Below are 25,253 nucleotides of genomic sequence, written 5' to 3' on the forward strand. Positions count from 1 at the left end.
TGTAGGTGCTTGGAGAGCACCGAATCACTATATTTCTTGTGTGTTTGTATTGTGTGCCTTTCTAATTTCACTACACGCACTTAATTAACATGAGCTAAACTACCCATTTATCTATCAATTTGATTAAGGGATTAAAAATTTAGAAAACTCAATTCATCCCCCCTCTTGGCTTGTCACCTAGGGCAACAACTGAGTTGATTGTGAGCTCGGAAAACAATCGGTTGAAAGTTTTGGTTGATTGCCTGAAAAAATCAACTGAGTTTTGGTTGTGAACTCGAAAATTAATTGTGTTGCAATCTGGTTATAGATTATAGTAAAATTTTCAAGAAGAAAGTCTTGGAGAGTGGACGTAGGTATAGGGTTGGCACTGAACTACTATAAATTTCTTGTATTTGCGTTGATTGCTTTGCTTGCATTATCTTCAGTACATTTGCTTACTACTTTGCTGCTAAAGTTTATATTCTTCTATCAAGCATTTAATTCTACCGTATTTACTTAAAAATTTTGAAAAATCTAATTCACCCCCCTCTTAGGCTGTATAGCTATACAAATCAAGCACCATTCAATAAAGCTCCGAATTAATATGCATGTATATGTAATTGTGTATGTATATGTGCATGAGTTAGTATATAGCGTTTTTCCTTGGTTCTCATAAGACAAGCGAAGGGATGAGAGGTAGAGCTATGATTGATTTGTTGTCTTCTTGCTTGTTGCATCGACGCTCACTAGTATAGCCATCTTTCACCTTAAAAGAAAGGCCCGAAGAATTTAAGGTTATTTTTGAGATGCAAAGAAAAATAAATTTTTTTTTTTTTTACTTCGTGCTCAAAAAAACAAAAATTGTTTTTCACTTGTTATGAGGAAATAATAGAAATATTAAAGATAAATATATAGGGAAACATTCATGATCGAGTCAAATTCATGCATGGTTTAGGTTATATTCGAAAACAATCTAACAAAACTTTTTGATTGATTTCAGGACTCAAGCCTAATGTAGCAGCTTATTGGGTTATTTTTGGAGCCAAAAGTTATATTTCAGCTTGATTTCAAATTGCATCGACTAGATTATTGGCCATTAGTGACACTCTTCCCTCATCCTAGTTTCAAATAAGAAAAGTTGATGTATTTGTTTCCAAATCAATCATGCACAACTAGGTGCCCTCTAGCAACATTACCATGTCCTCATTATACATGCCTGCTTATTCATTGGACAAACCATCCAAATTGAATGGGTTCTTCTGCAAAGATTCTCATTGTTCATTGCATATAATCTTGTAATATTAAAATAGGAGGGTACAATTAAATCAACTATTTCTTAAGTAAGTTTTACATATCTCTTTTGTCTTCAAATTGTTGAGTTTTTGAGAAATTTGCATAATAAAATCCTCAAACTATGCATGAGTTCACATACCATCTAACTACGAATACCAATTGCAATTTCCTTCCTCTTTGGGGCATCACAATCTTGCACTAGGTATTATGCCACATATTTTTTTATACAAATAATTTTAGTAAGCCCATAAAGACAGAATTTATTCTTTAAGGATATTTTCCTAGGATCTCGTTTAACATATTTGGAAAACCTTGGATGGGAGGAAGGCTCCAACAGCCATCAATGAACTATTAGGGGCATCCTTGGTCCTCGTCCCTCTATCTTGATCTAGCATCCAAGGACAAAGCTCATCTCTATTCTAGCCAACCAAACAGCAGAACTATTAACTATTTTGTATATGCTTGAAGCTTTCGCTATATTGTTTTCGACTTTAGTTTCTTCAGCACTGACATGGACAAGGCTGCCAAACCTGCATGCTATTATTGTCAAATATCCCTTTTAGGGTTTCAAACAAAATTATTCATATTAAATTTTTTGAACTTTGTATGGTTCTTAAGAATTTTTTTCCACCGAAATTATTTTTCTAAAAACTGATGCCTAGGTATATAATGCCTGAAAAATTGATTTTTGCATATTTGATTGATCATAGAAAAATAGCATATTTCATAGTGGCTTATATTTAGTTGAACATCTATTTTTTAAAAAAAGTTGTATAAAATACATGTTATGCCTCTGATAAATGTTAAAATTACCGCTTGTCCCAAAAGCTTAAGCTAATATGATGAGATAGATTTATTTATATATTTTATATTTTCTTACAATAAAGAAAAAGACTTTATTCTATTTTATTTAAAAAAGCTTAATAATATTTTTGGAAAAAAAGTATCCTAATTCCTAATATGTGGGAACTGAACTTTTCTATGTCCAACATGGATTTTTTTCATAAAATATGAGAATTTTATTTCTATGAAAAAACTACTTTCCATCTCTTTCTAGAGCTGAAATCGATTTGGATACGGATTAGATACTAGCATATCCATATCTATATTTGTTTTATTTGACAAATACAAATATTAATACAGATGCTAGTCGATGCAAAAATTAATATCCATATTTATTTTAAATGAATACAGATATAAATTGGATACTGAAAATATGGATATAAATACGGATATAAATCAGATAATTAAATTTTATAAGCGCATAATCAAAAATATTATTAAGTGAATAATAAATTAAGTTAACAGAATGTTGATGCAGTCATTTATTTTTTTTAAAAATTCATAAGTACTAATAAAATTAAATAGAATCAAATATTTCGATATAAATATTTTTATTATTTATTGAAAACTCTAACTAATTATTATATATATATATACATACACATGCGCAAATTGTAGTCATATTTTCTTCAATTTTTTCTGTGAACCAAATGTATATACATATATATCCACTTCCTCCAATGAATCATGCTGTCCCATTCCATCGTTCATTTTTCCAATGCAGATTGCTTTTATTACTGACGTCATGGATCATGGCCACCAACTGGAAAAGTTCATCGTTATCCTTCCACCGCAAGATCCACAGGTTCATTTTTTTTTGGGTCAAAAGATCCACAGGTTCATCATTGCTCTATCATGTAACATACCCTAGACCTCAATCCAACGGTCAGAACATATGGCCTTCCAAAGCTCAGCCCCCGCTGCTCACGAAAGACACATGTTCTTATGCTACTCCGCCGTGACAGCCTCCGTACTCTGGTAGAACGGCACCGTTCCTCCGAACCCGTGCTCAGAGAGAGCGAGGGAGCGATGGCGGAGGAGAGCTCGCATTCGGCGTCATGGGGATTGCTGGGGAAGCACTACGAGGAAGTGAAGGAGCACTGGAGGAGGAACCTCGCCTTCTTGGACTACTACAAGAAAACGCTGGGCCGCGCGGAGCCGCTCCCCAGATGGACCGACGCCGACGTCGAGAAGTTCATCGCCTCCGATCCCGTCTACGGCCCTCAGGTATCTTCATCGATCGGTTCTTGATCCGACCCCGTCTTTTGGTTTTCTTTTTCGATCCGGGCTCTCTATGTAGCCGCGGATTTCCAATCGGTTCCGGCTTGCTTTGCTCTCGTGATCTCTGTTGGTGATGGTTTTGTTTTTCCTAGCTTGGGTTTTGTATTGGATGGATTTGGAGCGGTTTTTGTTTCGATTCGTTTCTCATAAAGTTTGGGGATTTCAGTCGATCTGGAATTTAGGGACTGTGGTTGTTTTAGGGGTTTGATGGGGTTTGCCGCGGAGAAAACTGAATGGTTTTGTTTCCCCATTTTTGAACCGCCATTTCCTTAAATCGAATGGTCATGACTTCCTTTGTGTTTTGGTTTTATTCGAGTTTTACTGGAGATTTTCATTTTCTTTTTGATAATTATATCGTCTCACTTGCTTGCTTACGTTATCAGATAACTAGAGCTTCGGTTTTGGATGGTAAAATTTGTATTGTATTTTTCTCTTCTCTCCGGTGATCATGTTTTAATTTGGAAAATCAATGTTCTTTTTTGTTATAATCAGGTTAATGTTATCCTGGTTGTGTAGTTCTTTTGTTTGAAACAGTCAATATGTATATAATTTTTCAATATATACTCAAATGCTCTTTCTTTAGGGAGTTTGGTGGGGATTAATAGAAGAGTGCTTCTGGAGTTTTTACCTAGTTAGTTGAAAGGTGATGTCTTATTTCTTTTTGTGGACGTGGGCTTTCCCATGATAGTATTGAAAGATGATAGCATGTGGAAATGCATAGCTAGTGCAAATAAAATTCTACCGTTAAGTTATTGAATTAAAGTCAGAGAATGAAACCCCAGTGACAATGGTATATACAATATAATAAAAATGTTTAGCATTGGCTGTCACTCATGAGCTTAATGGTTAAGTTATTCATTTTTTCCTCCTCTTATTTTCGCCTCTATGGTTCTATGTTGGCTATTGAGTAGTTGGTGTTTTATTATTTTTCCTTTTCCTCTCTCACAATTTCTGTTTTATCATTCAAAAGTTATAATAAAGTGGCCTGAAATTGAATAGTGCAATCTTCCGTTTTTGTGCTAGTTTGATATCATTCTCTTATTGATTGTACATGATATTTATAATGTGATTGCATCAGTTTTGTATCAACACTTTCTGCTTTAATACTTAAAGGTAGAACTAACTTAGTCTTTCAAGAGTAAAGTTTCCACTTTACAAGAAAATAATAAGCTTAGAATTAATTGGTCATGCAAAGTATTGCAAAGGGGGTAAATTCACTTGTTGGCATGGAAGCAATTCATAAAATATCAGTTAATTGGACTATGTAGAATGCAAAAATTAATACACAAACATGTTGCAGTGGAGGCTCTTTTTGCAGATGCAAATGTATTGTTTACAGTGCGTGTTGATTTCAAAGTGATATTGGACAAGTTGCTCCTTATTGTTGCTCGCCAACCCCACCGGTGTTCGACCCGCCATTTTCTTCCTCACAAGTCACAATCAAGGCTTAAAATCTTGGTTTTGGTTTAGGCCGGATTTTTAGAGTTCTATTTTTGGTTGTTTTGGAAATTTTTCTTGTAGTTATTGAGTTTTGGTCAAAAAAAAAAAAATAAAGAAAAATTGAAAAAAAACAAGAAAGCTAGAAGAAGCCAAGAAAAGTTATTACATGTTATTTTAGATAATTTTGTGTTAAATATGTTCTTTATTGATGTAGTTTTGGCAATATTAGTTTGAAGTTAGTATTGCGTATAAGGTAATTTAAAAGCATACTTGTATCTTGAAGGGGCTGTTGTGCAATAGTAAGAGGCTTGGGCTAACAAGTGCCATGGCATGAGTTCGAGTTCTAAGGCAGCCATTTTGTGCAAAAAATGTCGAAAATTAGGTTTGTCGCTAGTTTGCCCACTTGTATTTTATTTTTTGAACACACCATGCAATTGTTTACTTATTTAACTTTAGTTGTTTGGAAATTCATACATTTTGCAATTATGAAGCTTTTTAGTGTCTAGTGCATTCAATTTATTTCTTTGTTTCATAGTAGGACTCATGAAGAGTGTGGGCTTTGGTGTTCCAGTAGGGTTGCTCTATTGTGACTTGGATGTTATAGGTTGGAAATATAGAAACAATCTCTCCACATACTTTTGACCCTCCCCATACTAGCAGTGGTGGGAGCCTTGTTCACTAAGATGCTTTTTTAATAGGACTCACAAATATATTGAATTTGGGCATTTCTTTCTCACATTCTTGAGCTTAAGTTGATATTCAATTAAATGCATGTGTGAAGCTATATAATGTTATAATTATTTTAAGAGAAGAATATTATTCCTAGAAATATTTTCTACTTAGATGTTCACATTAGTTTCTACAAAGAATTTGGAGGCCTTGACCTGTCAAGGGCTATAGTTATTATTTTCCCCCTCTTTTAACTCAAGTAAAAGAAAAAAAGCCATTGAAACATGATACTCTATATCCTATGTACCTCAAAAGATAAATAAATGGTCCCAATGTGATTGTGAACACCAAAGTAAAACTTCAAAAAAAGGCATCTATGTGTACTTATGGTCGAGAATCAGTCAGAAGAACTGTGAGTCAGTAAGGCAAACAATTAGATGAAATATACAAATGAAGTTTATGACTTGCTTAATACAACTTTAACTCCATGCTGTCATATAAGGACTATTGATGCATCTTATACACAGGTATACACTCACTAAATTTGTTTTAGGTGTTATACGTTGTGGTTTTAATTGTCACTGCATGAAATGACTCATACACAATGCCTTTCTTGCCAAATAGTCACATTAAACTAAGATACAAAAGATGTAATGTTGTTGTGGGCACATGAAGATACAACACAAATGCTTGACTGTTTACTTGTTTGTTCAACATACTACTTTTGGTGGCATTTTGGTGCTGAAGTAGTCCACTTTAACCTTGTTCTTTCAGTCACTTTGACTTCAATTCATTCTTTGGATGTTTCTTTTCTGCCATTTCCTCTAATATATATTTTAAACTTGCAATCTCTCTAAACAGTTACATCTAACATTGTAAATATGGAGTAGAAAGGTCTTATCATGCATATGTGAGGAAAATAATTTTTTTTTGGTTGTAAGCATATTTTAGATATTTGAAAACTGGGAACAAAAAGTAAAGATGGAAGATAGGAAAATTAAATAGAAAAAATATGCAAAGCAAAAATAATATCAAATAGTGAAATCTTGACAGTATTTTGATATGCAATGTAGAATTCTTGATCACACTGCTAAAATTGATAATAAAAGAAGCAATATGCAAAAATGGTAGCCCAAAAAAACCCTAAAATTGGTTCATGTTTCCTGATCTAGTTTTTGTTAATTAGAGAATGCACTATGTGTGTATGTTCCAATTTATTTTTCTCCCAATTTTACCTGTCCTATTCTGGTTTATGTAGAGGCTGCCTTTGTTATTTACTCTTATCTATGTTTCACCTTACCCCCTAAAGAAAAGAAAAAGGAGACTATATGGGACATGTTTTATCTAAAGAATCATAAAACTCTAATCAAGGAACAATGGTGTATCAATTAAATTACCATACATTTGGTAGATCTCCGCAACAAATAGGACTGTGACAGGTTATTTAACTGTGGACTGAACATGACAGGTAAATTGTATTGGGTGAAAATTCAATTCTTGGATTAATGTATGATGATCTACAACATGCCTTTTGGAACTGTCTATTACATTACTAAATCTAAGTGCCATGCATACTCATGTATCGTCGGTGTTGGTATTTTGAGATAAGAATGAAGAATGACTGACCTTACAAACAGCAAATTTAAACATCGTGTCCAATGCTTGACCCACCAATTCATTGTTTTCTTAGTTGCTTTTTGCAAATCAATGGCTATACATTTAAAATATTATCTAGGATGTTAAAGTTATATGTTTTCGCTCATACGAATTTTATATTTCCATGTGAGGCAGATCACAACCCTCTTTATCCCTTTCATCTCGAGGTTGCTAAGTTCTGCATTTCCCCTTACTTCTTTGTTGATCATTTGCTCTGAGTTGTGTATATTCTCTTGCTGATTTTTGGTTGGAAGATTAGGTTTCTAATGATATTCTGGAATGGACGTCTTTTTCCTACAGTTGGAGGCTTTAAGGGAATCAAGAAAGTATGCCATGGTCGGGGCGCTCCTTGGTGCAGCACATTTAGGAGGAGTTTCGTGGAAATATTCAAAGAGCCTACATGGTATTGTAGCTTTCTGTTCTTGCATACTTCTTGTATGATTAAGTTGTCATTCTGACTTGAATTATCAACTACTTAAAGCTTTTAGTTAAAGGTGTGGGAAGAAACAGTACAAGTCTGATCATAATAACTGTTCTGGTTTATATAGATTGCCTCTGTTATTAACTCTCCCTGTAATTTTCACCTTAGCAGTAAATAGTAGAAAAGTTAAAAAAAGTGAGAAGGAAGAATCATAAAATTCTAATCAAGGAGCAGATAGTGCATTATGTTGCTGGTTTCGAATTTCTACCAGACAAAGATTAATAAATAGTTAATAAATCTATGTGTTTCAGTGCTTGAAGTTCACTAGCTTCTTAGTAAAACCTTAGAGTTGAAGTCACCAGGCATATCCTTCCTCAGTGTAGGAAGTCTGGTAACATTCTTGAGCCTTTCAAAAGCTGGCTAAACTTACACATATCATAATGTTGCAATACTTTGAGAAAGTCTCTATGTCATGAACACCAATTCTTTATGGGCTTGTCATGGAGCTTCAGGAAATAACTTGCTTTTCACAAAATAAGTGATTACACATCCTGTACTGTATGTCTTATACACAGTAATGCACTGATGAATGATAAGTTAATTAGGTGAATAAGAAAGAGCTATAGATTTCTATGAAGAATAATATAGAAAATTCTTTTTAAAAAGAAACTTGGATGGATTGCAAGGATGATCTGGTATATAATAAGCATGTCTTTATATTTAACATCTCCTATGAGTTAACTCTTACTTATGAATAGCAAAATCTATCGAATAATGCCACAATATTAAATGCAAGTGTCTAGGTTCCAATTCTGACTTATGCAAGCTGCGAGTCATGTCCGAAGGTCTAATTAAATAGTTATTTGTAATATTATGTTGTGGACATACAAAATCAGTGGATTGCAATGCTGGAAGGTGCCATGGATCTGAGAGTGAATGGCAATATGGTGACTTTCAATTACCATAATTTTGGTATTCTGAACATTATTTTCAGGTGTCCACTTTTGAATCTAGATATTCAGAAGTGTGATGTTTCAAAAAGTGGTTTTATAATAGCAGAGGTGGTTCTTGTTTTTTCAAGGTAATGATGACTTGGTAATTGGTAAGAACATAATGTGGAAATGAGAATGCTCAAGAGCATCCATTGTTTCGAGGGTTGCTAGTTATAAGGTAATTGCATGTTCTCTTAATAGGAGAAAAACTATGCTTAATCATGAGGAAACTTTAAGGTGAAGTTGAGGAGCATGAGTAGCCCCTTCATTTCATTACTTGAATCTTTATTTAGTGTGAGTTTGTGTTTTCACCCATTCTGATTTGGTTGTTGTTTTTGATGGAGAATTTGCTCTCTTCAGGGCAGGTGCCGTGATCGATATTGCTTGGGAACTCTTGGCAAACTTATGCTGGGCATGTTTGTTTTTTGTTTGTTTAAAACCAACAGGCTTGCTACACTATAAATCCTACAAGAAAAAAAATAATTTAAAACTACATTTTGAAGATGCTCATATCGAGGCGTAAACATTTCTAAAAGACAAAAACTTAACCCTCACCAAGGTTTGAACCACTGGAATTGGTACTTGTACCAGTATCCTATCAGTTGGTAGGGTCAGTAAAGCACATTACTGTACTGATGCATAGTGTGCCTCTTGGTGCCAGCACATCAAATAAGAGGTGATGTACCGTGTGTTGGTTCTAAGGGGAGTACTAGTATTGGTATCTTACTAGTATGGTACTTTATGGATCAGTATGTACCAGTGGTTAAATAAGCGATCCTTCACTTAAGCCCACCTAATAATGTTGACTTACCTTCTATTCCAAATTTTCATTAAGGTCTTAAGCGGCCTAGTCAAGAAAGCAAACAATGCCCTTTTCTTTGCAATGTGCAATTTCCTTTTCTATGGACTGCTGGAACATCTATAACCTCCCAGATGTTTTTCAAAGCTACTCTAAATCTAGGAAATTGGGTTATGTAGCGGAAGACCTTCATAATTGGTCATTAACCTACCTTGTATCTAGATGTTCATTTTGGGCAACCAGGTAATCTGGTTGGGACTTTGGTAGTTGTCGTATACAAGTTATTTTAGAATGGAGTTTGTTATTTGAAAAAATGCATGTTTTGTAGGGAAGTAATATTTAATTGCATGCCTAGCACATGGTCCAATGATAGTTGAAGATGCCAACAAAGTGGAAACTAATCATAGAACTAACTAAAGCTATTTGACAAGTTTAGGATTGATGCACTTCTTAAAAGCACTCTTTGTCCCTTTTTTCTTTTTAATTCCTTTGCTTTTGATGTATGTTGTATAAACCATCTACATCTAGGGATGTGACATCTTGTCGTTCCCAAGCATTGTTATTAATAGTCATCACCTGGGTGCTTGGGCAACCATTTGGGCAAAGATGGGCCATTTCTTAGACCTCCCCAACCTCTATATATGCATGTGTTTGTGTGGATTATTTGTATGGAATATATTGTACACTTATATGTAGATTCATACACAAAAAAATTTGCTTATTCTAACAATTTTTTAGAGTTACATGTGGGTGCTAATGTAGTTAGGTTCATTAGATTGAACACTATAAGAAAATTCATATTAGATTTAAGAACAATAATGATGACTTGAATTAAAGTGTTGAGCTATTGACCTGAAAAGGCCTTTCAATCAAAACCCTAAATTGTAACTAGCCTCAAAAAAATTAGATGAATGGTAATCTTATCAATCTCTACCTTTTGAGCTAAATCAACTATGACATATTGTTACTTTCTTTGTGATGTTTATTTAGAGTTCAATATGAACTATAACTAGTACAATTTCCAGAATATCTTGAAGTATTTTTTCGTTGTAATGAGTACTTTTGCATTATACAGTTGTGCTTGCCTCAAGGCTATTTTTCGTGAATTCAAGTATGAGTGGGTGCAGTTGCATGTCTAAGCATCAAATCTTTTACTCTGAGGCTACATTTGAAAATGGAATAAGAAAGGATAAAAGTCTCCTAATCCACTTATGATACGTCTTTTCAATTAAACAATTATTTGAGCATATGGAATAAACCATCTTTTACAAGGGCAGAACAGGTACTCCAGAAATAATGGTACCCCACAAATGCTTTAGTTTTTCTCTTCCTAACCCATTTGCCCCACTTATTCTAGGAATAACTTACTCTAATGAAAAAGTGAAATAATTATGCCTCCCTTTTGCCCTCCAACTGACTCCATTTAACCCAACTATTCTGGATTTTTTATTTTGCTTCCTAATGCAGCTTTATAATTTCCCTTTGTGCTACCCATACCCATATTGATGTCTGTGTTAATTGGGGGGACCTTGGGGTAAATTTATGGATCTGATTAACATAGCCTTAAGGCCCGTCAAAAACTTGGTTTTTTTTCCAAAATATTATAAATTCTAAATATATAGCTGCAGTAGTTGAATTAAATACTGATTACCTTTGAACAAGCTAGTCTCATTGGCGATTACCTACTCTTTTGGGTTATAGGCTAGGTCTAGTGTTTGGGGTAACCTAGGCTATTTGACAATTATAGTCTCAACATTTAAGCATGCCTCATCTAATGTAAGCATCATAGTCCACGGTGGATCATCTTTTGGCTAATGAAATCATAGTAATATCTTTTTCCCCATGTTAAGAGTGGATTCAACTCAGTTGAAAATAATGATGGAGAAATATCGATAAAGGCTGACATGAAATATAACTTCCTATTATGATTATTATTATCCATGTTTTTTTTCCTTTTAACTATCAATGCATTTTTGATGAAAGGTTTATCTTTTACAACCTAATAAGAATATGCAAGGTCCCTAAAAAGACCGTGGGCAGTTGATGGGTAGCCAAGTGGATGACCTAGCGCCTATGTACTAGGTTTGTGTCTGGATATCAGTGAGGCCCCTAAAAATTCACAATTTTATGGAGAAATCTAAAAAATAATTATGATCCTAAAAAGTTTGACATAGTATAACAAGTAAAATGTAGCAAGTTGATGGGAAATACCAACTTGGCAACATTCAGTATTGATTCATGAATTGATCCCATCCTGCATCTGTTAAACATTTGCAAGAACATTAAGGTGGGCAACTAGGTGGCCAAGGTGGTTGTCTGTTGATGCATTGCTAAATATGTACTATGAATAACCTATAGCCTCACCTTGTACTTTATTGGTGACATTTGCTCGCATAAACTTACATAACTACAATTGGAATTTAAAGAAAGGAATTTGAAGCACTTTACTTCATTTTTTCTTTCTTTGTCATTTTTTCCTTTATGATGAAGCTGGCTCTTACTAAATAACCTCAATTTTGCAAATATCTTTGTTAACGATGGTCTTTTTGAACCTGGCAAAGAGTTTGGTTGGCAATTGTCCTTGATGGTTGTAGCCAATGTTTGAAAAGACTATAAACAGCAGATGGACAGCTAGGAGGCGGCCTAGTGCCTAGGTACAAGGCATGCATCTAGGCAGGTGTGTAGATGTCAAAGTTGTCTGAAAATAATAAATTTAAGATAAATAATAAATATAAGAAACCTAAGAAGACAATTATAATCCAATAAACGGGACAATTCTCAGGTACGATTTAGTATATCAATTGAGACTATGTACTTGATAGCATCTGGTACCAATTTACAAGTCCATGTCATTCTATAACTTGAGCATGATTCAGGATGTTAAGGTGGGCTAGGTGGCCCTAATCAGGCGACCTGTAAAAGTCACTGTGGAAAGCATCAGTCATACCCTGATGTGGGTAAATTGGCAGTAACCGAAAGTGTTGAGTAGGAGTGCAAAAAGGCTTAAGCCAAGCTTGACAGCATGTTCAAGTTTAGCTTTTTTGTAATTTGAACTAGCTTAAACAAGTCACCTATTGAGTTAAGCAGAGCTTCCATTCATTTTTCCAAATCCAAGGCGTTTGTGCTCGGCTTGTTTATGAGTCAAGGTTTAGAAAATGTTCTAGCTCAGCTTGTTTCCAAGCAGAACCAAGCTCGAATGAGCCTGCTACAGGGTCGAGTCTGAGTTGTTCACGAGCAGTTTGGTTTGTCTGCAGCCCTAGCACTGAGAAGGATTATCTCGTGATACCAATATGCAACACAGTATTATTGAAACTCTTAACAAACTCCTCTGTTCTTGTCTGCAGCCCTAGCACTGAGAAGGATTATCTCGTGATACCAATATGCAACACAGTATTATTGAAACTCTTAACAAACTCCTCTGTTCTGATCGTGCATGTGATGTCTTCTCTGCAGTAATACTGAACATAAGCATTTGAAAATAAACCTTTTTATTTAAGCTTGTTTGACTGATGAATTCAAACTAATCAAAATGTTGTAAGACATCAATATACTCATATAGAAAATTTGTAAATAGACAGAAGAATATTGAACTTTTGAAAAGAAAGATATGGAAAACATTTTTTTACCATTTCTCAAGTTAACATAAATGTTTATTAGTTACAGTAACCACAACCAACAATTCTTATCACATCTGCACGAGTTGGCTTAAAGAATGCATCACTGGTTATTCCTATTAGAGCTACTTCGCAACATCAACTTTTCAAGTTCTTCCTGATGACCGCTATTTGTTGTCACGGGTCTTGTGTGTTTTCTAGTGTTTAAATGAAATCAAGGCTATGCATTTTACCAGGGCCTAAGATCTTTATTTCACTTGTTCGTTGTACATCGGTCAGTTCTCAACCTCATCATTGATCGTTGAAACTTCCATGCCTCTTTTGATGTACTAATTTGTTGTAACAGTTATGGCTATACCCTATTTGGATACAAAGGCTCGAAAAAATGTTTTTTTACAGTGTTATGGAAAAAAATCTGTGACAATAGTGTGAGACTGAAGGCAACAAAAATTTGTATTTCTTTTTCTTCTTCTTCTTCTTCTTTTTCTTCTTCTAAATGGTGACATACGCTTCATGCAAGACTCTTGTCTATTCAGAATGGTGATTTACTTTCTACTCTATAACAGTCCTATAAATTACACAAAATAACTGGTAGTTCCTGTTTGCAACCATGTCGTTGATTGTTGAAACTTCTATGCCTCTTTTGATGTACTAATTTCTTGTGATTGTAATGGCTATGCCCTATCAAGATACAAATGCTTTGAAAGAATGTTTCCTTTACAGTGTTACGCCAAAGGAAAAAAAAAGAAAAAAAGAAAAATTGAGACAGTAGTAAAACAGAAGACATCAAATTTGTATTTATATCTTTTCCTTTTCTTCTTATTTTTTTAAAAATGGTGAAATACACTTTTCAAGCAAGATACTTGTCTACTAGAATAGTGATTCACCTTCTATGCTATAACAGTCCCATAAATTATTACCTAGTTCCTGTTTTCACTCTTTAATGACTACTGCAGGTTTTGTTCTGGCTATGGGTTTTGGAGCCCTCTGTGGTGGTATCTTTGGTTCTGAAGTTGCAGAACACTGGAAGCAGCTCTACAAGATCGATAAGGAGGGTGCCAATCTCAAGTTTCTGTACTGGTGGGAGGACAAAACACTAGGTCAGTGGTGTCAACTGGCTTATGCAAATAATAGTTTTTTTCTTTGCTCAAACCTCTTACTGATAATCAGTATTCCATCCATATGTGGTTGGTTCAAGATATGATCTGCTCAAAATCTGGAGTCTCATATCCTTAGCACCAAACCTAATAACAACCATATATGAGTCAGATTCAAATTCTTGACATCAGATGTCAGAGGGTCTTGCCATGATAATTTAAATCTCAATTGGCAAATAGAATGCCCACCTTATTACTCTTGGAACACATTTAAACTTATGCAACGAGAAAGTAGGTTGTCAATTGATCCGAGAAGCTTGAGTTTGGCTCAATATCAACTTGAATTTTGCTTGAACCAGGCTTGAGTTGAATATAATTTAACCAAGCTCAACTTCGGTCCACTTGCTCGAAATTAATTGCTATATTAGGATCAGCTCAAAATTCTGATATAATTATTATAGTATATAATACATTCTACCATATAAAAGTTTTTACTGATGGGTACTTAAATTATTGTATTTTGTGGAATCGTGGTATATTTTCATGGTATGTTTAATAATTTTTAGATTATTTATATTTATGTATGAATGTTGATTCTTTTGTTGGTTTAATTGTATGAATTAGTGAAACTATAACTCAAGCTTGAACCAAGCTTTGCATTTGAGCTTGCAAGCTCGACACAAGCTTGAACTGATTTCCCCTTGATTTAGTCATCAACTCAATCGGTTAGGCTTGTGTTTGACTCAAAATTGAAATTAAGCTCGAATTACGCTCAATCAAATAATAGCAATCAACCTTGATATCAAAATTCAGCTTGAAAATAATTTCGAGCTAACCTTTATCAAACTCAAGCTTGATCGAGCTTGGCTCGATTGTACCCCTACTAGAAGGCAACCCTTCAAAGCTTTCTTGAAATAGGGCCTAGTTTAGGCCTTTTTTATCTGAAGTTAGAGAAATTTTTGCAGCGTAGAACCATAAACTACTGTTTTTAATCAGTAGGGGGATTTTGCGAAACTGTCGCTTTATTTTCCTTTTTGTGGATTCAGAGTTCAGACAACTTCTTTTCTTTAAAGGAATGGACCAATTTTGAAATGTTTGTTTACTTTTACCCTTGGCCCTAGTGGATAAATCCTGCTCATGAATGTGCTGCTATGATTTACAACATGGACTGTTGATTGAACCGGAAGAGACCAGGTCAGGGTCACCAGTTCAATTATCAGGTTGACCAGAATCGAACTATGATGCCGTGATGACATAATAAATAATCATTAATTATTAATAGAAAATAGATTATATTAAAATTATAAATATATTTGAAAAATAGTAAAAATAAAAATATCTTAGCATATTTATATCAACTTCTGGCACTCTATTGTCACAGGGCGTTGAGTAATGCATCACACCATAGCATCACCATATATAATTCAAGTTTTCAACAAGTGAACCATGTTACAAATAAGTACCACAATTTATGGGGATTTGGACATACTATAAATTTAATATGTCAAGACACATGGACAACTTCTATCTATATAATAATATTTTTCAAGAATTGATTATTTCTGGCATTTTATATGGGTGTTTGCTGTACTCTTGCTCAATATCCATAGCATAAAATCTACATGTTATTTAGCTTCTCTTCTAAGTGCTGCCATTTTTAATTTATAATTGGTCTTTCCAATCCCAAATCTGAAATCAAAGCAGTTGATTCTTATAAACTACAGCACCATCAACTGAAAATATAATTGATTCTTTGAGCATTAACTAAATACAAAAGATTTAGGGGAGAATAGACGAGAAAAGCTAGAAGATATTTATATAATCAGCAGAAGATAACAGGACCATTACAAAAAGCTTTTTCTTTTTGCTTAAAAAAATAAAACTAGAAAAAACCTTGAATGATTCACAAATCTTGGAAGAGATAGAGAAATCAACTCTTTTAGCCTTGATTTCAATTCTAGTTGATAACAAAATTTTTGCTTAGAACAAGAAGAAATCTAAAAGATGTTTATATAATCAACAAAAGAAAATTTGCCTGCTTTTGAGAGCTTTCGTTTGGGGGGGAGGGAATAATTTGACAGAGTGGGATGCAGCTGGCCAGGCTTGGGTTACTGTTGAGACCTAGAAGGACATGGGCATATGGGGAGGGAGGGAGATGTCGAGGTGGCAGGTGAGGATGAGAGTGTGTGTTTATGAGTGAGAAGGATTTTGTTGGCAATTGGGCTGGAGCCTAAGCATGAGTGGCAATGAGAACTGGAGGAATCGATGGCTTGAGAGAGTGAGGAAGAGTGGAGAAGAATAGTAGTGGTTGTTCACTGTCTGCTGGTCATCATCCACCAATGGAGGAGAAGAGATGAGAGTTGCATATTGAATGGAATGCCCTAGCCCCAATTTCCCAATTTTGGACCACTAACTAATAGGATGGAAAACTGGATGGTTCACTCAAAACTGGAGTTGTTTGAATGAATTGATGGTTAAACCGGTGGTCCTTACGAATTAATGGGAAATAGAAATTGGTCTTATGGGTTTGCCCAAAATGCAGATCTGTCTAGTTGACGGTTCAACCAGCGGTCTGGTCTTGAGATTTTGCATCGTACATTCAACAAGTATGCACATTATTAAAAATACTTTTGTTCACATAAACAAATTATGTACCTTCATATAAAAAGTGTGTGCAACTCTGTTTAAACACACAGCTAGTGTATGTGCTGGAGTCAAAGGGAGGACTGTCCAACAAATTTAGAACTGGGCTATTCTTGCAAAGAAAATAGAAGTGCTCTGAATCTGAAAAAAGGACAATAAATGTGCTGTTTTGCAAAATTTCCATCTGCAGATGTTTGCTTCCTCTAGCAGCTTTTTTTTAATGTATTTTTCTTCTCTTTTTTGCCATTTCTGTATCCTTGCTCTAATTGGAAGCTTTATATGGATGAAGTTCCATGTAGTCCGGTAAGCACTGGTTGTGTTCTGCTATGAGTCCTCTTGTTTGCAAACACCAAATTAGTGGGTGATACAATTCTGGTACATGATCTCTGCTTTGATAGGGTAGTGGATCCCACCTTCCCTTTGTCATAAGGTATTTAATCACTGGACGAGCTAAAGTTTGTCAGTTAGGTTGCAACTCAAAACAGTATCACCTTGATGGCCCCAACCCTAGAAAGATGATACGAGGCTTGCTGTTGTTTAAATTTTGCAACTGACTGTGTGCGCCCTTTAGGTGTTTGAGTCATTCTGAATTTTCCAACTTGCTTTTTACATTAATAATTCTACATGAGCTGATGAGCCTGTTCTTCTTAGAATAATTAACTTATAGATGCTCGATTACTGAAGATCATTCATCTATTCTTCAATTCCTTCTTTACTCGTTATTGAATCTTTATGCTCTTCTGACAGAGAAGAAAAGCAATTGAAACTTGCTCAGGGCGCTTGATTCGTGCTCTCAGATCGGCAGGTCAACAAAAGCGAAGCCCTGATTGTGCGACTTGGGATGAAAGAAAAAGAAAACCGTGCTTTTTTCTTTAGTCTCCCAAATCAAATAACATGCTGTGGTGTCAAGGTCCTAACAAACCATATGTTTTCATTTGTAAGTGTTTTACTTCATTATGTTGGAGGTGTGATGGTTGATCCGTTTTCTGGATTCTTTTTGATTTGCTGGGCTATGTCAATTTATTGATGGTAAAACTCGGCTTGTGCCCAAAATCTGGCATTAATTTTCACCAGTTGGATAAGGATTTGTGCTGCCAAGACCTTTGTGAGTTTTGACATTTGGGTACCATGGAAAAAGGATTTGCAGGGATCATTGAATTCTATTGCATTTGGAAGGAGATTTAGGAGGATTTTGTAATTCATGAGTGAAGCAATAGTTCTATGGCCTTTTCCTCAAGAACACGAACAATTTCTGCAATAGTTGCGAGAGGTGATGTGAGCTAATGCGTTTCAGACCTACCGTACTAGACCTTGGTATCTTTTTGTAGGTTAATGGTGGAAGACCTCAAGATCATTTTATTGGCTGATAGTTCCAATAGATTGGTTCCGTAGCTAGGAGGGTGAGAATGACAGTATGGCCCAAAGTTTTTATGTGAGGATTCATGGCAGCATGTGTGCTTAACAATAATTTTTTAGCGTGTCTTTTTGATGTTGTCTACGTTATTGTAACATGGTCCTGGGTTATTATAAGTAGTAAGAATGGCATGTGAAGACAATTCAACCCGCTTTATATTTTAAAATTTCAGTGTTTCAATCCTAGCTGCCGATGAGAACATCTGCGAACCTTAGTCAAGCAATTTATCCAACTCTATTTCTATCTTGTACCACGATTAGAATGCAACTAAATGCTTATAGAAAACAAGTTTAACCCTTTCTTAACATCAAACCAAAGCAGTAGATTGGAAAACAGAGACCAACAGAAAGACATCAAACCATCTGAGAGTCACTAGGACAGGACAAATTACAATAACTCTCCAACCGACTATGATAAACCAAGCCTTCAAACATTCAGAATAATACTGACAGGTATTAGAATGCTAAATCACATATCATATGCAAGAACTAAATGCTTATAGAAAACAAGTTCAACCATTTCTTAACACCAAACCAAAGCAGTAGATTGGAAAGCAGAGACCAACAGAAAGACATCAAACCATCTGAGAGTTACTAGGACACGACAAACCACAATAACTCTCCAACCGACAATGATAGACCAAGTCTTTCAAACATTCAGAATAATACTGACAGGTATTAAAATGATTGCTTGAGGGATCATTACCACTCCATACAAACAGTAGTTATTCACACCTTGATAAAGTCTGTGGCCCCTGCAGGCTTATTGTCATCAGTAGGAAAAGCCCATCTCTGAGCTCCTAAAATGGGAAACGCTCGTCCGGTATAGTTAGTGGGTACGGCATGTCAGCTATCTCTGGGCCTGCATCAAAATGCCCGTTTTGGTGTTCTATCGTTGGGGCTACATCTAAATTCCCATTTTGCTCTTCTATCTGCACACAAAACAAATAAATACATATAATAAAAAATAAATTATGTATAAAAATGATCATTTTAAGCAACAGATACAATGAAGATTTTTTCGAGATCTCGGACCTTCTTTTGGAGATATTCATTGGCAGCTGTCAATATGCCCTCCTACGCAACAAAATCAACTATTCTAAGCAATCACCATAATTTTCATGGTTGCATAATCTGACTTTTCCTTTTGGTGGAGGATTTTTATACAGGTAAAAAAAGAAAACTTTTACTCCTACCGGCGAAAAAAATAGAGAAAAAAAGGTTTTTTTTTTCTCTTCGCACAGTTTTAGTGAGTAGATGTTTGGAAAAATAGAACTAAAGTAGATGTATTACCACCTTATTTTTAAGGGACTGGATTTCTTGGAACATGATCTGCATCTGTTCATGAGAAAATTTAATTAGGGTCGCATGTTTCATTTGAGAAATTAATTAGACACATGACAGTCAAAGATAGGATGTATTAAAAAATTAGTAAGTTGAAGCCTCCCAACCTTTGTAGCACGTATTTGATAGGTCCATATCTCGAGATGCCTTTCCAAGGCATGCAGCTCCTCCAGGTTCATATTTTCAGCGCCTCCATCTCCAAACATGTACCTGCCACCCAATTTCTTTGAACTCATACACATTCTATGTTATTGAGTTTGTGTTAAACGCGTGCATGTGTGAAGAACATTTGGGTTAATTTTACATTCGTTGTTTTATTTGCAAGGTAGGCTTGAAGGTCTATTTTTATTTTTATTTTTGACACCAGATGGAGATCTTGGTAGAGTTTACTGGCAAAAGAAAGATTTAGTTTACCATTTCCCAGTAGCTGGGGGAAGGCTTAATATTTGCATGTAAAGAAATATTGATCATTAACACTATGGTGGATATATAGTTATTTTGCACCCAGTGTCATTACTAATTGTTACTTGCACATAAAATCTAATTATGTCCTGCTCATCAAGCTTAATTAATTTGAGATTTCATGTTGGAAGGAAGTAATTAAACATGAAGAAATTGGGTTACAGGCCACTAGTTGCGCACCTCAAACCTGCTTCATGCCTGGTTGTGGTGATTTCTTACAACTAATGCTATGGAGGTTTTGAAATCTTGGTACTTATCTTGCAGGCATTTGACCTAGGCAATTCTAATTGATGGTGCTCGATTTTTTGAGACAAAGAAATTGCATGATGAGCTAGGAAAAAAAAGTAGAAGGACACCATTTTTTCTACTTCTACATATATATATATATATATATATATATATATATATATATATATATATATATATATATATATATGTTGTGTTGGTGATAGCAAAGTCACCTATTTGTTATCATGGTGTACTTTAGTTTGGGCTATGTAAGGATATTTGGGAAACTCTACACAATAATAAGAAATTATGAAGGGGACCTTCTAGAGAAGTAACTACAATGACTCTAAAAGGGTACTTGAAGTGCTTTCTTGTTCCCTCCCATTCAAGCCCTAATCATCCAAAGCTAGTTAAAGGTGCACCTTGGGTCCCTGGGGTTGCAATTTGTGCCATCCCTATTGAAATGTATTAGCCTACTGCATTAAGGAGGATCGGGCAGGTAGAGAGGCAGCATCAAAAATATAAAGCCAATCATGAATAGGAAAGAGATCCAATCATGAATAGGACAATGGATAATTAAAGATTCTATAGCGATCTTCTGCCTCCTCAACCCGAGAGAAAGGACAAAAAGAAAAGATCCCATCAGTTGCAAGACCTTCGTCTTCTCTTCCTAAAAGGATTTGCATATAACTTGCAGGGTTTTCATTCCTTGTCCTATGGTGCTCATGCTTATTCCTCTCCAAATGTAGGCCTATGTATATAAATGCATGCACGTAGCTAGTTCTATAGCTAGAATTGGATCATTTGGTCATTTAATTTGGCGTTCTCTCCCCAGATGGTGGGATGGACATCTTCTTATATTGGCATGTTAAAGGACATCTTCTCATAATATCTATTTCAGGATCAAAGCCAACTTCCTACCAACCAAATTATATTTGTTTTTAACAGGACAATAAGCCAACAAAACGCACTGGTATACAAGCCATGTTTACAAATGCACATATATGCATATAGCATGCAAGGTCAAATTAGACACACAAACAAAGCAAGCGATACACGACAAGCAATGCTAATTTGATATATAATTAAGAATTACAACATGTACATACTCTATTTTATTCCAGGTCTACATAGTAGCAAGAAGCTAAGCTATTGCTTCTAGCATTTTCATTTTTTCCCTTCATTTTCATTTAATATATAATTAGAAATTAATCACAAGGTGGACATGGTTCATGCTAGCTTGCTTTTCATTATCCATTGCTGATATAACAACAGCATTTTCACATATTTCTACATACATATGTACAAGCATAACTACAGAATAGCATATATGTAAATACTTGAATATATGTAAACATGGAAGTGCTCCGGGGGCTTACCTTAAACACTTATGCAGTAGATAGATCTCTTTCTTTAGCATCGATATCTCCTGTTCAGATTCCTGAATATAGGGAGAAATGTTGAACTACGAGAGAAGATAATTGTGAACTATAGGATGTAGATAGCTTATAATTTAATGACGTTATATCTTAGGTGCAACCTCCAATTAGTTTAGGCAATCATGAACTATAGTATAGCATGCTTCATGTGCCAAGGCAAGCACGAAGATTAAAAAATCATGCATGTACTGTGCAAGTTATAGGATTGCATGCTTCATCCTTAGACCCATAGGCTTAAGGATTAGAAACCATCCACTATGAAAGCTAGTCATGCACTGAATATATTATCAATATTTTAATGTCACCACAGAAAAAGGCTATTGAGCTAGTTGAGTAAACTCATATGTAATGTGATCGACAAATTTAGTTTATATGTGAAATATTTGACATTTCCCACACGACACAAAATTTTGCAATTTTTCCTTTGTATCTATAGTTATAATTAGTATCTAAACACTAGATTAACCTTTGTTTTTTTTTTGAGATATATGTTAGGCATGCCACCTTCCTAAGTTGAACTTGAGACCTCACTCTTGAGGAGAGGGGAGCCAACCAGCGGAAATAAATACAGTTGACAACCCTAGATTAAGTACTCAGTCACCATTGAAATACACGCATGAATAAAAATGTACAGACATACTCATGCATACACATTTATGTGCATGTATAAAAACATGCATAAACTCACACACATGCGCATGCTACCACACAAGCGGGCATGCATGCAGATGCACGGGCCAATTAAGACATTGAAGAGGTATGAGCAGTGCATGAAATTTTAGCACTAGAGCACTTGTGCTCCTCTTTCTTATTCACAAGAATGGTTGCCCAAGCCTTCAGTTATTGAACTGGAGTTGCAACGATTTTAGAAGTTGTTTACATAGGTCGATGAGAGTAGTGCTCATTGAAATGCAATTTTCTTACCAAATTAACATGCTAATTAAGTTCCATAATTCTCCTTTAGAAAACATTAAGATAACTAAATGTAGAGCAGTAAAAAAACTATGCTACAATACCAGGATAATGCCCCTCTCTCTATAATAATCTTTTACCCTAAGATAGACAACTTTCTCGAAGAGCAGACGTTAGGGTTCTCATGACCAATGACTCAGCAAGCTGCCAATTAAGTTAGAAGCTTTGGTAAGACCACTCTCCTTTAGACCACCTGTCAATGAGAAGATCCTTTGGTAAGACCACTCTCCTTTAGACCACCTGTCAATGAGAAGATCCTTTGGTAAGACCACTCTCCTTTAGACCACCTGTCAATGAGAAGATCCTATGCTACGAAAAGGAAAGAAGTGTTGACATCCTAAAAGGTCTGAAACTAGTGGATGCTGCAACTCCCAATAGTAATATTGCTTGCATCCGAACTCCAAATCTTGCTCCTTGTCTAGCTCCAGCATAATTCCCACTTTATAATTTGTCTATTATCGATCATATGGGAACAATAAACGAAACCATAATCCAACTCTTAACCCATTTATATGGGATTTGCCTCTTACCACGCATGTTTCTCGCATGAGCTCCCTTCCCCAGTGACACTAAGGAACCCTTTGAAAGAACCGAGTAATTTAGAAAAGTGCCCACTAGAGCAAGAAAAAGAAATCACTAGATAACGTTGTTGTTGCTACATATTCCAATCTTCTTTGCACAGAAGACAGATTTCAGTCAATATCTACTCAATTAGAGAAAAAAAACCATCCTTCAATTGAATCCACTGTCACCTTGAGGTAGTAAGTGCTCATCTATCCATCTGTATTCTGAATGACACAATTTTTAATGTTTTCTAAACTCCAAAAGAGAGAGAGAGAGAGAGAGAGAGAGAGAGAGAGAGAGAGAGAGAGAGAGAGAGAGAGAGCATGAAAATGACCTGTGGTTGGTTCACTTCACCACCTTCTGTTTGAACTTCTCCACTTGCCTTCCTGTACCTTTCTATCAAGCCTTCCATAGTCCTTAGATAATTCAAAAAGAAAAAAAAGAAAAAAAAGAGGTTCATCAGTTTAAGGCTTATAACAAAAGCTATCTAGGTAAGTTAACTTTGATTGAGCATATTGCACCACATATATGAGATGATAGATGTAAGACAAGAGCGGGAGAGCCAAGAAATAAATAGCATGTACCCCTTAGTAGCTAGCTCATACAGCTTGCCATGTGTGGAGAAGATTATGATTCCGATTTCGGCATCACACAGCACAGACAGCTCCTTCGCCTTTTTCATCAGCCCTGCCCGGCGTTTGCAGAAGGTGACTTGCCGGTGGACGGGATTCTCGATCCTCCTCATCTGCACCTTGCCACGCACCATCTCTACAGACAACCTTCCACTAGTTTAGACTAGCTTTGAGGTTGCTGCACTGCTGGAAGCCCTCCCTCGCTCTTGCACACAATGATGATAACTTCATGAGGAGGGGTTGGACTTCATATAAGAGAACATTCAAGCCAGAATAATTGATTGGTTGGGCCATCTTTATGCATCATTGAATCACCTGAGCAGTCATCTCTTTGATCCACTTTAATATATACCTTCTTGAGCGTGATGCTAGATCAAGAACCTCATGTCATGCCTATCAAGTTCTTTAGATGCACAGCAACTCATGACTACTCTCAATTCTCTAATGCGTTAGTGGGGTCTTTTGCAGACCCTCCATAGAACCTGCTAGTCTTCTAAGCTAATGAGTTGCCCATATGGTGCCACCGCGGCATTCCTCTCTGAATAATCTTATGTCTCAGTGACTGTGAATCTTCCCTTTTATTTTATTTTTTGCGAGCGTTTGTGCTCTCTTTGTGAGAAAGCAAGACGACGGTCTAAATGAACTATTTTTGGAGTCACATCTCTTCCACTCCTTCCGCTTTTTCATGCTCTGGGGGCAAGAATCATGTCAAATCAACATTGAGGTTCTCGAAGGGAATCCTCCTTCCCCCACCAATGACAGCCTTCATGAGATCCAACCCCGCATTGCGAGGGTTTTGGAAGAGGGCCACTTGGTGCCCCTGGGCAGGAGGAGACATCTCCTTGTGGCGTGCCTTATGGATGCTTGTGGTTAGGGTATAAAGCTTCATTAGATTCCAATTACTTTTCTTAATAAAATGGGAAGATAAGGGTAAAAGCGGATTGGACTTTAATAAAAAGAAACCTAAGTGCCCTTTCATGCATGGTCTATTTGAAATTGATTGGCTACTCTTTGTTTTGTTGGTTCCTATTCTCTATAGTGTTTCCTTAATTAAGGAACAAAAAAAGCCAGAATTTGCAAATAAATTGGAGAGACTCGTGCTGATATAAGGAAGAGTATATGCAGATATGCAGTAACCATTCTATCTGTTTATTTGGTGGACATAGTTTTTTCTCTCTCTTTTTTGATTGAAAATATTTTGTGGACACAGTTGTTGTTAGAAACCACCTGAAAGCATGAAATTTTCAATTCTTTGTTCTTATTAATCAGATAGTGTGCCTTCTTACTTGTTGGTATCTTTTTGGTTCAAGCTGTCAAATGTTCAGGGCATATATTCATGCATCTATAGCTAACCAATTTACTATTTAATTGGTTATTTGAACACAGAACAACCTATTTTGTTTACCAAGGAATTAGGCCATCAAAAAAAAAAAAAAACAATTTCTGTACTTCAGACAAAGATTCCACTTTAG

At 35.6% G+C, this 25,253-nt stretch overlaps 2 protein-coding genes across 3 annotated transcripts; one reads left to right on the forward strand and one right to left on the reverse strand.

Annotated features, from left to right (window-relative positions):
* The first annotated feature begins 2,896 nt into the window (after positions 1–2,896).
* On the forward strand, positions 2,897–17,825 carry LOC103702878 (succinate dehydrogenase subunit 6, mitochondrial-like). Its single transcript, XM_008785508.3, has 4 exons — positions 2,897–3,342; positions 7,462–7,564; positions 13,944–14,087; positions 17,475–17,825. Exons 1-4 carry the CDS (start codon positions 3,061–3,063, stop codon positions 17,489–17,491), a joined length of 546 nt encoding a protein of 181 aa, XP_008783730.1. The 5' UTR covers positions 2,897–3,060; the 3' UTR covers positions 17,492–17,825.
* A 769-nt stretch (positions 17,826–18,594) lies between these two features.
* Positions 18,595–24,289, reverse strand: LOC103702879 (MADS-box transcription factor 26-like). 2 transcript variants are annotated; one of them, XM_008785509.4, is made up of 7 exons: positions 23,734–24,289; positions 23,484–23,565; positions 21,554–21,615; positions 19,592–19,694; positions 19,437–19,478; positions 19,176–19,217; positions 18,595–19,072 (listed from the first exon to the last, which is right to left on the reverse strand). In XM_008785509.4, the coding sequence occupies exons 1-7, from the start codon at positions 23,913–23,915 to the stop codon at positions 18,941–18,943; spliced, it is 645 nt and encodes a 214-aa protein (XP_008783731.3). In that variant the 5' UTR covers positions 23,916–24,289; the 3' UTR covers positions 18,595–18,940. The 2 variants fall into 2 exon arrangements, with proteins under 2 accessions (XP_008783731.3, XP_038984261.1); XM_039128333.1 differs by lacking the exon at positions 19,176–19,217.
* Positions 24,290–25,253: the final 964 nt, after the last annotated feature.

Source organism: Phoenix dactylifera, chromosome 7, assembly GCF_009389715.1.
Source record: "Phoenix dactylifera cultivar Barhee BC4 chromosome 7, palm_55x_up_171113_PBpolish2nd_filt_p, whole genome shotgun sequence".
NCBI lineage: Eukaryota > Viridiplantae > Streptophyta > Magnoliopsida > Arecales > Arecaceae > Phoenix > Phoenix dactylifera.

Coding starts and splice junctions, on each gene's coding strand:
- LOC103702878 (XM_008785508.3), top strand. CDS start 3,061: ATGCTACTCCGCCGTGACAGCCTCCGTACTCTGGTAGAACGGCACCGT. Junction 3,343..7,461: donor ATCCCGTCTACGGCCCTCAG/GTATCTTCATCG, acceptor TTTTTCCTACAG/TTGGAGGCTTTAAGGGAATC. Junction 7,565..13,943: donor ATATTCAAAGAGCCTACATG/GTATTGTAGCTT, acceptor TGACTACTGCAG/GTTTTGTTCTGGCTATGGGT.
- LOC103702879 (XM_008785509.4), bottom strand. CDS start 23,915: ATGGTGCGTGGCAAGGTGCAGATGAGGAGGATCGAGAATCCCGTCCAC. Junction 21,616..23,483: donor GTGAAGTGAACCAACCACAG/GTCATTTTCATG, acceptor CCCTATATTCAG/GAATCTGAACAGGAGATATC. Junction 19,695..21,553: donor CTACTGCATAAGTGTTTAAG/GTAAGCCCCCGG, acceptor ATTGGGTGGCAG/GTACATGTTTGGAGATGGAG.